The following is a 13,590-nucleotide window of genomic DNA, read 5'->3' as shown; positions in this document are numbered from 1 at the left end:
GGATCCATTGGTCCAAGCATTTTTACTTCCCTTAGATCCCTTCCAGGAGAGTGCTTCACCTCCCAAGCCCCTCTTATCTGGTCTCCCGCCAGTTAGGCTTGAGGTAAGGTCTCTAGGGTTGTGCTCGCCCCATCTCCCAGGGTTAACCTAGACCACTTATAACCACTACCCTATGTACTGCCTGCACCCCCAGTCCTTTAATCAAGTCTCTTGCTGGCTCTGGGTTCAAATTCCACCCCAACAGAATTTCTTGGACTAGCTGTGGTGCTTCCATCAGAGCTTCCTCTGGTATCCCCTCAGCACTCTCTGGCCATTCTCCTGTACTGTCCGCTGGTTCCTCCATAGCCTCATTCACTAGGGTCTCCCAAGCACCATCTTCTGGGCTCTCTGCAGCTCCTCTGAGTTCTCCTCTGTAGCCTCACTCACTGGGGTCTCCACAGCACCATCCTCTTGGCACTTCATCTCCTCTCTCGCTGGGGTCTTCATGCCCTTTCTCTCTGGGCTTCTCATTGTAGCTGTTTCTGGACTTTCAATAGTGTTTGTGCACCCTACAGGGTCTTTCTCAGGACCTCCTGTAGTGCCGACTTCCAACTTTTCAATACTGCCTTCTCCTGGGCAGTCTGTATCTCCCTCTCCAGAGTTTTCTATGACATCTCTCTCAAGGTTTTTCAGAGCCCCCTTCTCTGGGCTTTTCACAGGAGGTGTTTCTAGACTCCTTGTAGTGTTTGGGCACCCTACAGGGTCTTCCTCAGGAACACCGTAGTGCCAATCTCAAACTGTTTCCATGACTCAGTCAGCTCACTGGACAACTCTGCCAGCCACTCATTCAATTCCTCCATGAGTTGTTGACACTCCTTGTCCAGCCAGTCTAGGCATTCACTCTCTTGCCTGGCCTGGACTCTTGGGAGTGGGTTCCCTTGCTCCATTACCCTGGCTGGCTTTTCCAGCTGTCCAACCTTGAGCCTCAGGTCCTTCCTCTGACCTGGCTCTTGGGACTGGGGAACTCCCATTAAACAGAAATACATGGCTGTTCTTGCCTTCCAGCCCTCTGGCTGCTTTTGCTTCACCTGTTGCTGCAGTACCCTGGCTACTACACTCCAGCTTTTCTCATGGCTGCACACCTCAAATTGCAGAGTTGCTTGCTTGCTGGCAGAGGGCCCTGTCCTGTTCCCATTTACCGTACTTACAGCCTGCTCTGGCAGCTTTTCCAGGGTTACACCCTGCTCAGCACAGCCTTGCTACACCAGTGTTCCTTCTTCTTTTCTTTTTCAAGGCAAAAAAGGTAAAAAAAAAAAAGCAAAGCCTGCATAACTAGCATTAACTTGCTACTGTTAAATCCCTATCTACCTCCAGCAGAGCTTCTCTCTTTAGCCGGTTCAAACCTACCACTTTCTGGCTGTCCCTGTAACTAGGCCCACTCACAGTTTCCTCTCTAACTGAAACTTTTTCTCTTCACTGCAGCTTCTGAGCCATACCCTTTCACAAGCCACTATGCTCTGTGCACTCCTGTACTCTGTTTTAGAGCCATAGGCCCCTGTGTTCTATACTTTGTTTTAGAAACACAGGTCCTCTTCACAACTTTCTGTATTCCAAACTGGTACTTCCCTCTCTCTTCTGCAAACTGTTTGGCCTCCAAACTGCCTTTGGCAGGCCACACATATCTCAAATTTTTCTTTGGAGGCTGGGTTTTCCTCTATACTAGGTTTAAAGAAAAAATCCCATGCATGACACCATATGTAGGACTAAGCGGTGATCACCTAGGCCTGGAGAGATAAACATAGCTTGACACCAGCCTTTCTTAAAACATTGTCGCCCAAATTTAAAAAACCCAGTGCGTATTAAAACTGGGGCTTATGTGCGTGGCCATTAGACGCTGTCCAGGGAAGCGTATGCCGGCAGCCGCCCAGTGCGTGTAACTTACTTGTGCTCTGAAGGAGCAGGTAAGTTAAATTTAAAAAAAAAAAAAAAAGAAAATTAGGGTTAATTTAGAGGTCATGGAGGAGAGGGGAAAAGGGAGGAAGGGTAGATGGGGTAAAGGAAAGTTTCCTCCCAGTCCGCTCCTTGCATGCGCAGTCATCGGATTTTATAACATGCACGCACCACGTACTGTCTTTACTCACAGTTCAGTACTGCTTCCCTCAGTACTCACATTTCAGCTTCAGCACAGCTCAGTGTTTGGACAACAATATTCTAGAGGAACTGCCTTCCTCCTGGAGACCTGGGTCTGGTCTGACTATCCCCATCTGGATACCAGCTCTTTTTCCTCCCTTGCTGGGCCCCACCTATAGAACTCTCTTTCACAAGGGGAATAAAAGGGGAGCAGGAACCTAGCCCGGATGTGAACCAGTTTAAGGGGAAACATAGGGGCACTGCCTCACAGTGCCATATAAAGCTAAAAATAATTAGGCTTTTATTGAGATTATCATGTCATTTCACCATTCTTGCACATTTTTAAGAAACTGGAAATAAATGATGGGATCACGGAGACTATAACTGGAGTGAGAGTAGGAGTAGCTCCATGGGGACATCTAGTGGTTGAGAGGCTGCATATCAGGCAGGATCACAACAGTGCTCTGACCTCTTGAGATTTTAACTGAACTGGCTTGTTTATCATACAAGAAATCCACATATCCTGTACTATTTGTGCTGAGTATAAAAAAAAAAGCTGTCTTATGTTATTTTTTCTTTGAACAAAATACAATGGTCATCTCATTAAAATGAGCCAATTATTTTGATAGAACCTCCGCTGCTCATTTACAAGCTGATCGTATGGCTCTTAATGAGGGAATTCAGTGTCTGTAGTTCAATTGTCTTTACTGCTACTAGAAGACTCACTTCTTTGCACTTCTGTCTCTGATTTTGAAGGACAAACCAGTTTCTGAAGAAAATTGGAATCCTTCTTCTGAACAAGAAAAGGCCTGGAACAGTGGCATTCTATCTTAGTTTTAAACTCAGTGAGAGATGTGGCCTAAAAATGCACAGATTTCAGCCTATTGCTGAAATCACAATTCATGATATACCATGATAGGGATGTGCATGTGCAGCCCCCAATTTTTCATTTCAGGTCATATTTTTGTTCTAGGTTTTTTCTTTTTCGATTCATTTCTTGTTTTTCTTGGTTCAGTTCATTTGCCAAACAGAAAAAATATATTAAACATGAAAAAAAAACCCCAAAATAAAAAAAACAACAAATCAATAAAGCAAAAAAAAAAAAAAAGGCCTCCAGCCCTACCCAAAGCCAGCTATGCCTGGGGCCCTCCCCCATTTAAATATGTCAGGGTGGGGAACTCCCATCCTAACTCCCACTTATCCCTTCCCAGGTCCTCATTCCAAAAGGGCAGGAGAGATGTCCATTTTCCCATTTGCTCCTGCCCGTGTCTTGGTGCTTTAAAAATGGTGCTGTCTGCATGGAGAATGGCACCAAAGTGACATCATTTTTGCACTGCCCTCCTGTACGGCTGGCACCATTTGATATTTCCTTCACTCTGTGGCAACCATGGATACTCTAAAGTTAACCTATGCATTTTTTAATTCTGTCACTATTTTTGCCTCCGTCACTTTCCCTGGAAGGATGCTCCATACATCCATCACCCTGCTGCAAAGAAATATTTTCTAATATGCTTTTGAGTCTACCCCTTAAAGCCTCATAACAAGACTTTTTCCCCCTAGTAATTCCTTTTCACTTAAAATTGTTAAGGATGTGCATGCAAAACATTTTCAGTTTGATTCATTTGATTTGTTTTTGGCCAAATTTCATTTCGGGGAGGGTTTCTTTTTTCACTTTTTGTCTGATTTTTCTTTTTGGAAAATAGCGTGTGCTATTCTCTAAAATGAAAAATCTGATGATTTCCTTATTTAGTCCTCATTCAGTTTGGGATGCATATTCATTTTGAACAAATGCACATCCCTAAAAATTGTTTGTTGTGCATTATTAATATCTTTGAGGTATTTGAATGTCTCTCTCCTGATTGCTGGCCATCAGTTCATCAACTCTCATCAGGTATTGCTCCCTTACATTTCTGCATCCTAAATGAACGACTCTGGACATTTTTGCATTGAATCTTAGCTGCTAAGCACTTGATTACTCCTCCAGCTTTCTTAGGCCTGGATTGAAAAGGTGTGTGTTTTTATGTTAATAGGCTGTTTATTGCAAAGTGCGCTATCTTAGGTATTACCGCAGACTGTGATAACTTTTTGCACTTTGCGGTAAGTATCACAATGGTTGTAATTCCTACCTACAACCACTGGGGGGGGGGGGAGGGGGAGAGAGAGAGAGAGACTAGCTATAAGGCCCTCATACTATACCTCTATATAAGGCCCACCTAGTTATTTGAGGTGAGGTTTAGGTAGAAGTGTAGTGGTTAGGGGCCGCTTTGACATGCAGAGTGCGATGTATGAACAGGACAGTACACTCTTGTGAAGATTTGATGACCTTCGGAGTGAGGAAACTCACTCCAAGATTTGTGCAGTGTTCTCTCAACCTAGCTTGATGTTACCCAGGTAGAGAGATAGAAGCCAGCCCACTTGGCCAGAAATCCCGCCCCAAACTCCTCCCCTTTTCCTAATTTGCATTGCACCATGCGTTATGGCATTTTCGCATGCGTTAAAGCGTTTTCGCATGTGAAAAATGCCTTTATTGCATGCGAAAACGCCATATAGCACTTTGATAAATGACCCCCTTAGATTGTTCATTTTGCCTGATCCTAAAGGAGTGTCAACTCTATTCCAGATCTTAGCATCAAACCTTTCCTGTTAACCTCCATGCAACTTCATTCACAAACATTTTGAATAGATCCCAGAGGCATTTCACTGACAATCCATCTTTCCTTGGAGTGAACTCCATTTACCAATACCCTCCGCTGTCTATTGTATAACCGGTTTCTAACCCAGTCAACCAACTTGGGTTCTATCCATATTCTTGTATATAGGATAGTGTCAAAAGTGTTGCTGAAACCCAAGTATTGCGCTCCCCTTGATCTAATTCTCTGGTCACCCAATCAAAGAAATTAATCAGAATCTCCCTCTGAACAAATCCTGCTGCTTTGGATCCTGCAATCCACAGAATTCAAGGTACTTAATCATTGTTTCCTTTTGCCACTGTATCGGAGAAGGGAATCCTGGTATGCGCATGTTGCTACTGCTCCACTGGAGCAGTAAGCGACAATATAAGAAAAAAAGAGGTATGGGAAAGGGTTTAGGGGGTGGAGAGGAGAGGGGAAGGGGAAGGGAGGTTAGGGTAGGGGGTAGGGAAGTTCCCTCCCAGTCTGCTCCTTGCATGCGCTGCACGCACATGCGTGCACGGATTACAAAATCCAGCATGCATGTGTGCATGGCCTAACAATTTTATAACATGTACGTGCCGGCACTCGCATGTTATAAAATCGGCGTGTCCATGTGTGTGCGCTGGGAAGCACACGCGCACATGTAATAAATCTACCCCTTAATATCCTAAAACTTATCACATCTAGCTCTATTGCCTTGTCTGCTTTCAGTTTTGTTAGTTCCATGCAAATCTTCTCTTCTGTAAAGGGAATAATTATGTATTCCACTTGCATATGTTCTTCTGCAAACTATCTGTGACTCTTCTCTAATATCTTCTTTTTTCTGTTTTTGGTTTTTCCTTGTCATGCTATTCTTTTTCATTGCACTTCTACTTTCACTGACATAACTGAGAGTCTACTTCTAGAATTCTGTGCCAAAATCTGTATGCACAAAAGTTACAAATTCTACAAAATTGAAATTTCAATAATAAATGTGTAATAGAATTTGAGAATAAAAAGACAGTTCTTTGCCTTTATAGAGTACTATGCAATAATGAGCACCTGCAGCAAATATATAATGAAACTGAAACATTCCTCTCTTCTCATTATTGCCACATTTCTCTGGAGATGGTTTTCCAGGGTTGGATGAATGCACATTTGGAAGTCACGACTGTGAGCATATCTGCATCAGTACTGCAGGATCCTATTACTGCAAGTGCCGTGACGGATACATTCTGAATGCAGACAAGAAAACCTGTTCAAGTAAGAATGTTAGTCTGGCTCCTCATGCTTTTGATTACCTTTTTTTATTCACAAAGTATTTGCACTTCATCTACATAGCAGCATATTAAAAGGGCAAGACTGTTTCTTTTCTGTTTATTTCAGTGACAATGAAAGGAAATAAACATTTTTGGTTTTCCTAGTCTAGAACTGGAGTTGAGTCTTGTGCATGTTGGAACACTGCACTATTGAAATAATTTAAATTTACATATTTGGAAATCATATAATACCTTTCATCCAAATATGGCAGCATTATCATGTGATTATTGGAAAATATTGAAAAAGCCAAACAAAAACACATTTTGAAAGTCAATTACTTCCTCCCTATTCATTTGTGAAGTTTTAGGGAAGTAAAAAACTTCCAAATTGAGATTAAGTGGTCATGAATATTACTCGTGTGTCAAACTTTTAGTCTTATAATATTTTTTACATTTCAGAATTTAAAAAATGTAGAAATAAGGATCATCAATAAGTTATAGGTGAAACCTTTTATTGAACTAACATTATTTTTTCAGCTAGCTTTCAAGAGCTATGTTTAATGAAGAAATAGTGATCTGTTAAAAGTTGCATAGCTCTCGAAAGATCCTTAAAAATGTATTAAGTTAAACCAGAAAAAAAAGTATAACCTACACCTTGTTTGTTGATCTTTACTTCTACGTATTGAAATGGACAAATATGGCAACCACACTATTTTAATAAATAATTAGAAGAAAAAGAAGTAATGAAAAAATATATTTTTCAAATCGGAGATAAAAGTGAAGGGTGCAGGGTTTGGCATGGAGAGGGTCGACTGGATAGTGCCATATCAAGTGCTATCTGATTAAATTTGTGTGGGCAAATCACTCTGCACAAATAGCAGGTCTAAAATTATCTGGATAACTTTACCCAGATATTCAGCAGTTCCGCTGAATTACTGGCTAAATTACCCACATGCCAAGAATATACAGAAAAAACTGTATATTCTTGGCAAAATGTAACAGGCAACTTGATATTTTAAGCAGTCTAGGTACCCCTGTTGCTCTACTCACTATCAAAGTTGACATTTTTTTTTTATATTTCAGGGGAAGCACAGAGAATTGTTAATGTTGAAGATGCTTGTACATGTGAAGCCCAGGTTGCATTCCAGAACAGGATCAACGCCTACATTCAGGCACTAACTTCAAAACATATCCTTTTTCTGCTTTATTGCCCTTCACTGAGAAAAGTAAACTAACTCTTTCCTTTGATACACCTTAGGCATGTAGACTTATCACTTTCGAAAGTTACTTTATGTGCTGCCGTGATGTCTTAAATCAGATAGCAATAGTAATTATAGCTTTCATGCAATTCATGTAGACATGAGCTTTATTAAAAATAGGGCACTGTAAAAAGGACAAATTGCTAATAAGTATGCATGGGGTGATTTTGTAACATCACACACAAATTAGCTAGCAAATAAGTGCATAAGTTACACCAATTTTCAAAGCAGACTTATATACATAAATCCACTTTCAAAATCATCCCAGCAAAACTCTGCACACACAAATACATGGTGCATGTACTTTTTAAAATCTAAAAGTATGTGCTGCTTTACCACAGAAGTCCCTTTGAAAATTACTTTCACAGTGTATATGCTCAAATCTGACAGACTCCAGATAAGGAACCAACATCAAATCTGTATCTGCAGGAAGCACTAAACCATGTAGGGAATCTTAGTTAAACTCTGTACATTTTCAATAGACATCCATAATAAATTTCAACTGATTATATAACAAATTTAAGGAGTGTGTCCGTAAGTCCCTTTATGGAAAAAATGTTTGTGATTGGTCATTTGATTATTCCAGAAGAATTATACAAAATGCTTCAATTATTATATAGCACATAATGTCAGGACACGCGAAAGCCAAGATCTGATCTATTAACATATGCATTATAGGGCTGGCTTGGTTCAAACCACATATTACTCATTTCTGGTTGGAGTGATGAAACTGGGGTCCTTTACATGTTAATATTGTTCCTGATATCTGAGAAAATACAATTCAGGGCATAACAACCTCCCCCCCCCTTTTTGTTTTTTAAAATAGACTTTAACTTAACCAATAGGTGGCAACCTAACAGTGCAGCTGCAGCATTCTACAGTCACTAGTACCAGGACTGACAGGGTTAATCTCCTGCTGCTCTGGGTGAGTGATGTTGCACTGGAAGACAGTTGGTTCAATTACAGCAGACAGTTACATCTAAATGAAAACTACCTGCTAACAGGAAGGGAGAGCCAAGGACATTTTTACAGATACTTTGAGTGCTACAAAGCTGTTTCTAACAAGACAGGAATAGTAAGAAAAACAGCAACTTGTCTTTCAGCTTATATTGGTATAAGGCCAAAGTCTGGCTGTAAGTCCAGCAGAATTAACTCTTATCCTGCTGTAGAATACTACACCTTAAAGGTTCATAGGCTATTCACGATTAAATGTGCCAGAGATTGTAGTAAAAATCCACTATCTTTTCCATGTTTTGCTTACAGATTTTAAACCCTTTTTGCATTCATTTTAGATCTTTGTTAATAATAAACTTTTTAGTTTGTTTGCACTGTGTCTGAGACTGGTCTGTGACTTGGGTAAGTGAGTTGCAATATGATCAATGTATTTTTGTTGAGTAGTCTGTGAGTGACTTTCTGGAAACTGTGTAACCCTGGGTTGTGAAGTCACAGTGTCTTGAAATCAGTGTTGTGGGTAAGGTACATGCCTAGAGACAAGTGGGAACCCAGTTTGGCAGAAGGGAGGTTACCAGGATATGGTCACATGTGCAGTTGCAGGTGAGGCCTAAACAGTGCTTGTTGGGATCCTCAAATGACCAAGGGTTTAACTCCTATGCAGTTCTATGACAAGCCCAAATCTTTGAATAGTGTCTCTCTGGAAATTGGTAAAGGTAACCATGTACTTTACCCTTGCTATTTATACGGGAGTTTCAGAGAACAAACTAAGGCCGGGATTTTCTAACGACGCTCAGCTCTATGAATCGCGCGGTACAGGGGGCCGAAGCGGGGGGCGGGCCTGCGATAACCGGCAGTGATGGCACCTCTGCGGTGCGATCGCTGCTGGCTTTCACACCCAATAGCGCCATCGTAAAAGGTGGTGCTATTGGGCGCGAAATTTGAATTAATGACTGGAAGGGGGACAGTAAGCAAATCCACGGCTCTAGTGCTAAACTTTCAAAAGGGAAACTTTGATAAAATGATAAAAATAGTTAGCAAAAAACTGAAAGGAGCAGCTACAAAGGTAAAAAGTGTGCAAGAGGCGTTGACATTGTTAAAAAAAATACCATCCTAGAAGCACAGTTCAGATATATTCCACACATTAGGAAAGGTGGAAGAAAGGCAAAATGATTACCTGCATGGTTAAAAGGTGAGGTGAAAGAGGCTATTTTAGCCAAAAGAATCTTCATTCAAAAATTGGAAGAAGGATCCAACAGAAGAAATTAGGATAAAGCATAAGTATTGGCAAATTGAATGTAAGACATTGATAAGACAATCTAAGAGAGAATTTGAAAATAAGTTGACAGTAGAGGCAAAAACTCACAGTAAAAACTTTTTTAAACATTATTTATTTATTTTGCACTTTCATATACCGATTTTCCAATAACAGAGCTACTGATCAATTCGGTTTACATTCTGAACAGAACAATGACAAGTTAATGTCTTACAATGACAGGTAAAAGTAACTTGGATACAGATATATGGGGTAATAACATAACATAACGTAAATGCTACAGAGCCTAATGTAGGCTAAAACAAAGAATGGATTTAAGTCTGTTAAGGATTCAAAGAAGGTCTGAGAGTTCTGGATATGACATATCCGAAGCAGAATGCCTGTAAGAGAGTCAGTTGGACTGTTAGATGATTGAGGGGTTAAAGGGGCACTTAGAGAGAAGATAAGGCCATCGCGGAAAGATTAAACAATTTCTTTGCTTCGGTGTTTACTGAAGAGGATGTTGGGGAGGTACCAGTTCCGGAAAAGGTTTTCATGGGTAATGATTCAGATGGACTGAACCAAATCACAGTGAACCTAGAAGATGTGGTAGGCCTGATTGACAAACTGAAAAATAGTAAATCACCTGGACCAGATGGTATACATCCCAGGGTTCTGAAGGTACTCAAAAATGAAATTTCAGATCTATTAGTAAAAATTTGTAAACTATCATTAAAATCATCCATTGTACCTGAAGACAGAGGGTGGCTAATGTAACCCCAATATTTAAAAAGGGCTCCAGGGGAGATCCAAGAAACTACAGACCAGTTAGCCTGACTTCAGTGCCAGCAAAAATAGTGGAAAGTATTCTAAATATCAAAATCACAGAACAACCAGGATGACAGGACCACCCCCTGATGTCAGAGGAGGAGCCGGGTGAGTGATTCAAATCTACACTCACCACAGGCGCCCCCCCTCTAACTCCAGAAGACCATTTGATTTCCCTTACGTACCAGCACACGGGGACCAGGACACCACATGGACACGGTCAGGATTTGGGCCTTGCCACCGCCGACACCCAACACAGCAGGGGTCTGACCCCGACAGAGGCAAGGCCCGACAAGCAGAGGCCCAACCAGGACAACAGTTCTGCCTCCTGACATCAGAGGAGGAGCCGGGTGAGTGATTCAAATCTACACTCATCACAGGTGCCACGCACCGAAGAAGCGCATCCAAAGGAGCAGGCCCCTTTGCGCGCCCCTTCGCGCAGCACATTCAGCTTTGCCTCTAATCTCCTCAACTGGACACTTTTCCCCTTACCTTTGTTAACTCTGACAAACCACCTTCACAACACATACAACCACTAAATTCCCTCTAACAACTCATCCTACAAACAACGCACATAATAGACTTACAAACAATGGAACTTCAAACAGAAGACTTGAACATGACAATCGAACTCCCAACTCGAAACAAAAGACCCACGCTCTCAAAAAACCACTCAGCACAAATGAAGCACACAACCTCTAAACCTCAAAACAAACAAAAGCAAGCAACAAATATCACAAACAAAACATACGTCCAATACTCAAACTATATTCTACTCTCATTCATACTAGTCAACGTACGCTCAATAATAAAGAAAATACCTTTAATCAACGACCTACTTATAGACACTAAACCAGATTTCATCGCAATAACTGAAACCTGGCTCAAAAACACTGATTCCGTACTAATTAACCAACTAAACAACCAAGAATACAACACTTTCTCAATTCCCAGAAAGAAAAAAAAAAGGAGGCGGCCTAATGTTAATTTCCAAAAAAACCCTACAATTGGCACCTCGTCCAACAAACATATCCGCACCCTTCGAAGTCGCATTATTTGATTCTCCAAAACTTCAAGTTTGCCTCGTCTACTGTCCACCAGGATCACTCGACAAAAACTGCTCCCCCCTAATTGAATACATCATGAATAATATATCACCCAACAAACCCATCATCATCCTAGGTGACTTCAACATTCACTTTGACTCACCCACCCACTCAAAAACCTGCCAAACCATCATTGATGCCCTATCAACACTACATCTAAAACAAATAATTGAAACTCCAACTCACAAAGCAGGTCACACCATCGACGTCATATTCATCAACAACGAAGATTGACAAATAAACACAATCCACACCACCTAATCCAATCTGATCACCACCTAATCCAAGCCAATTTAACTATCAACCTCAACCTCAAATCACCTCAAAACACACTAAGAAAAATATCATACTGTCCTCCATTCAACACTGAACGTCTACAGAAAACTCTTCAAACAGAACTAACATCAAACTCAGAATATGCCACAGCATCATGGCTAAATATCACAAAAAAAGTAGCTGACAGCATCAACCCCACTGTTACAAAAACAATAAAGCAATCAAAACACATCAACCAATGGTATAATGATAACATCAGAGCAGCCAAACGTATACGCCGGAAAAAAGAAAAGGAATGGAGAAGGAACAAAACTGCAACCACACTAAATACATATCGGAGCTGCCTAGCTCAATATAAAAACACCATCAACAATGCAAAAAAAGAATTCTTCTCCAACAAAATCACCAAATTTCATCACAACCCCAGAATGTTATTCTCCATAGTACAAAGCCTCACTAAAACCGCCCAGGAAACTACATGCACCAAACACGGAAGTAATGACTTTGCAGAATTCTTCAACAAGAAAATATCAAACCTAATATAAACCAACCTAATCGACAACAAACAAAACATCAGATTGAACATTAAGGTAACCTCAACATGGAAAAACTTTGACACTGCCTCCACCCTTGAAATTCAATCATCAAAAAAATGAACCCCCATCAACCACCCCTTAGACAGCATCCCCATAACAACTCTCCAAGCTACTCACCATATCTAAAACTCTCACCAAGATCGTCAATTTATCCCTGACTGAAGGTAATTACCCCAAATGCCTCAAGTCTGCAGTAATCAAACCGATACAAAAAAAAAACCACTTGGACCCTGAAATCCTAGCTAACTACCGCCCTATTTCAAACCTATCCTTCATAGCCAAGATCATTGAAAAAGTCATACACTCCCAACTTGATGATTACCTTGAAACAAACAACATCCTATCACCAACCCAATATGGATTCAGAAAGAACCTAGGCACTGAAACTCTCCTACTCTCATTGAACGACAAAATACTAAGAGGATTCGACAAAGGCAAAAAATACCTACTCATACTCCTTGACCTCTCAGCTGCCTTCGACACAGTAAACCACAATATACTCCTAGAACGGCTGACTGAAATTGGTTTAACTGACAACACCTTACAATGGTTCTCATTCTATCTATCCGACAGAACCTACCAAGTATCAATTAACAACCCAGCCAAAAAGATTAGCCTCAACATTGGAGTTCCCCAAGGATCAGCGCTATCGGCCACTCTATTTAACATATACCTTCTTCCTATATGACAACTACTAAAAGATAGTGGAATCACCCACTTCCTCTACATTGACAGCATTCAACTTCTAATTCCCATCCAAAACTCAATTGAAGAAACGTACAAAGAAACATCTGCTCTACTTGTCTCAATTAAACATCTTCTAACATCCTTGAAACTCATAATCAACATCGACAAAACTGAAATAATCCTCATGGATAGAAAACCCAATCCAACACCACCACTCCAACTCATACTCGGCAATCAAATGAACCCAATACTCCCTGTCACCCACACCAGAAACCTAGGAACAATTATTGACAAAGAACTTTCATTCAAGAACCATATATCAAACAAAATCAAAGAAGGATATCACAAACTACTAACCCTAAGATGTCTGAAACCATTTCTTAACCCTTTTGACTTCAGAACTGTACTACAGCTACTCATATTCTCAACCATCGACTACTGCAACTCCCTACTGATCGGAATACCATCTTCCAACCTCAAGCCTCTCCAGATTCTGCAAAACTCAGCAGCCAGAATTCTGACTGGAACAAGGAGGAATGACCACATAACGCCAATACTGATTTCACTACACTGGCTTCCAATTAAATCCCGAATTGAACACAAATCCATGACC

The 13,590-nt window shown here is 40.8% G+C and overlaps 1 protein-coding gene across 1 annotated transcript in view; it reads left to right on the top strand.

The window, feature by feature from the left end:
* Window positions 1-7,254, top strand: part of MATN3 (matrilin 3) — a 49,467-nt gene extending 42,213 nt beyond the window's left edge. Inside the window, 2 exon segments of the mRNA XM_029596882.1 lie at window positions 5,901-6,023; window positions 7,103-7,254. Coding sequence (XP_029452742.1) covers window positions 5,901-6,023; window positions 7,103-7,254 — 275 coding nt within the window.
* Window positions 7,255-13,590: the final 6,336 nt, after the last annotated feature.

This window comes from Rhinatrema bivittatum, chromosome 3 (assembly GCF_901001135.1).
Source record: "Rhinatrema bivittatum chromosome 3, aRhiBiv1.1, whole genome shotgun sequence".
Taxonomy (NCBI): Eukaryota; Metazoa; Chordata; class Amphibia; order Gymnophiona; family Rhinatrematidae; genus Rhinatrema; species Rhinatrema bivittatum.
Note: the sequence above shows the minus strand (reverse complement) of the source record. Positions and strands in the feature narration are given on the sequence as shown.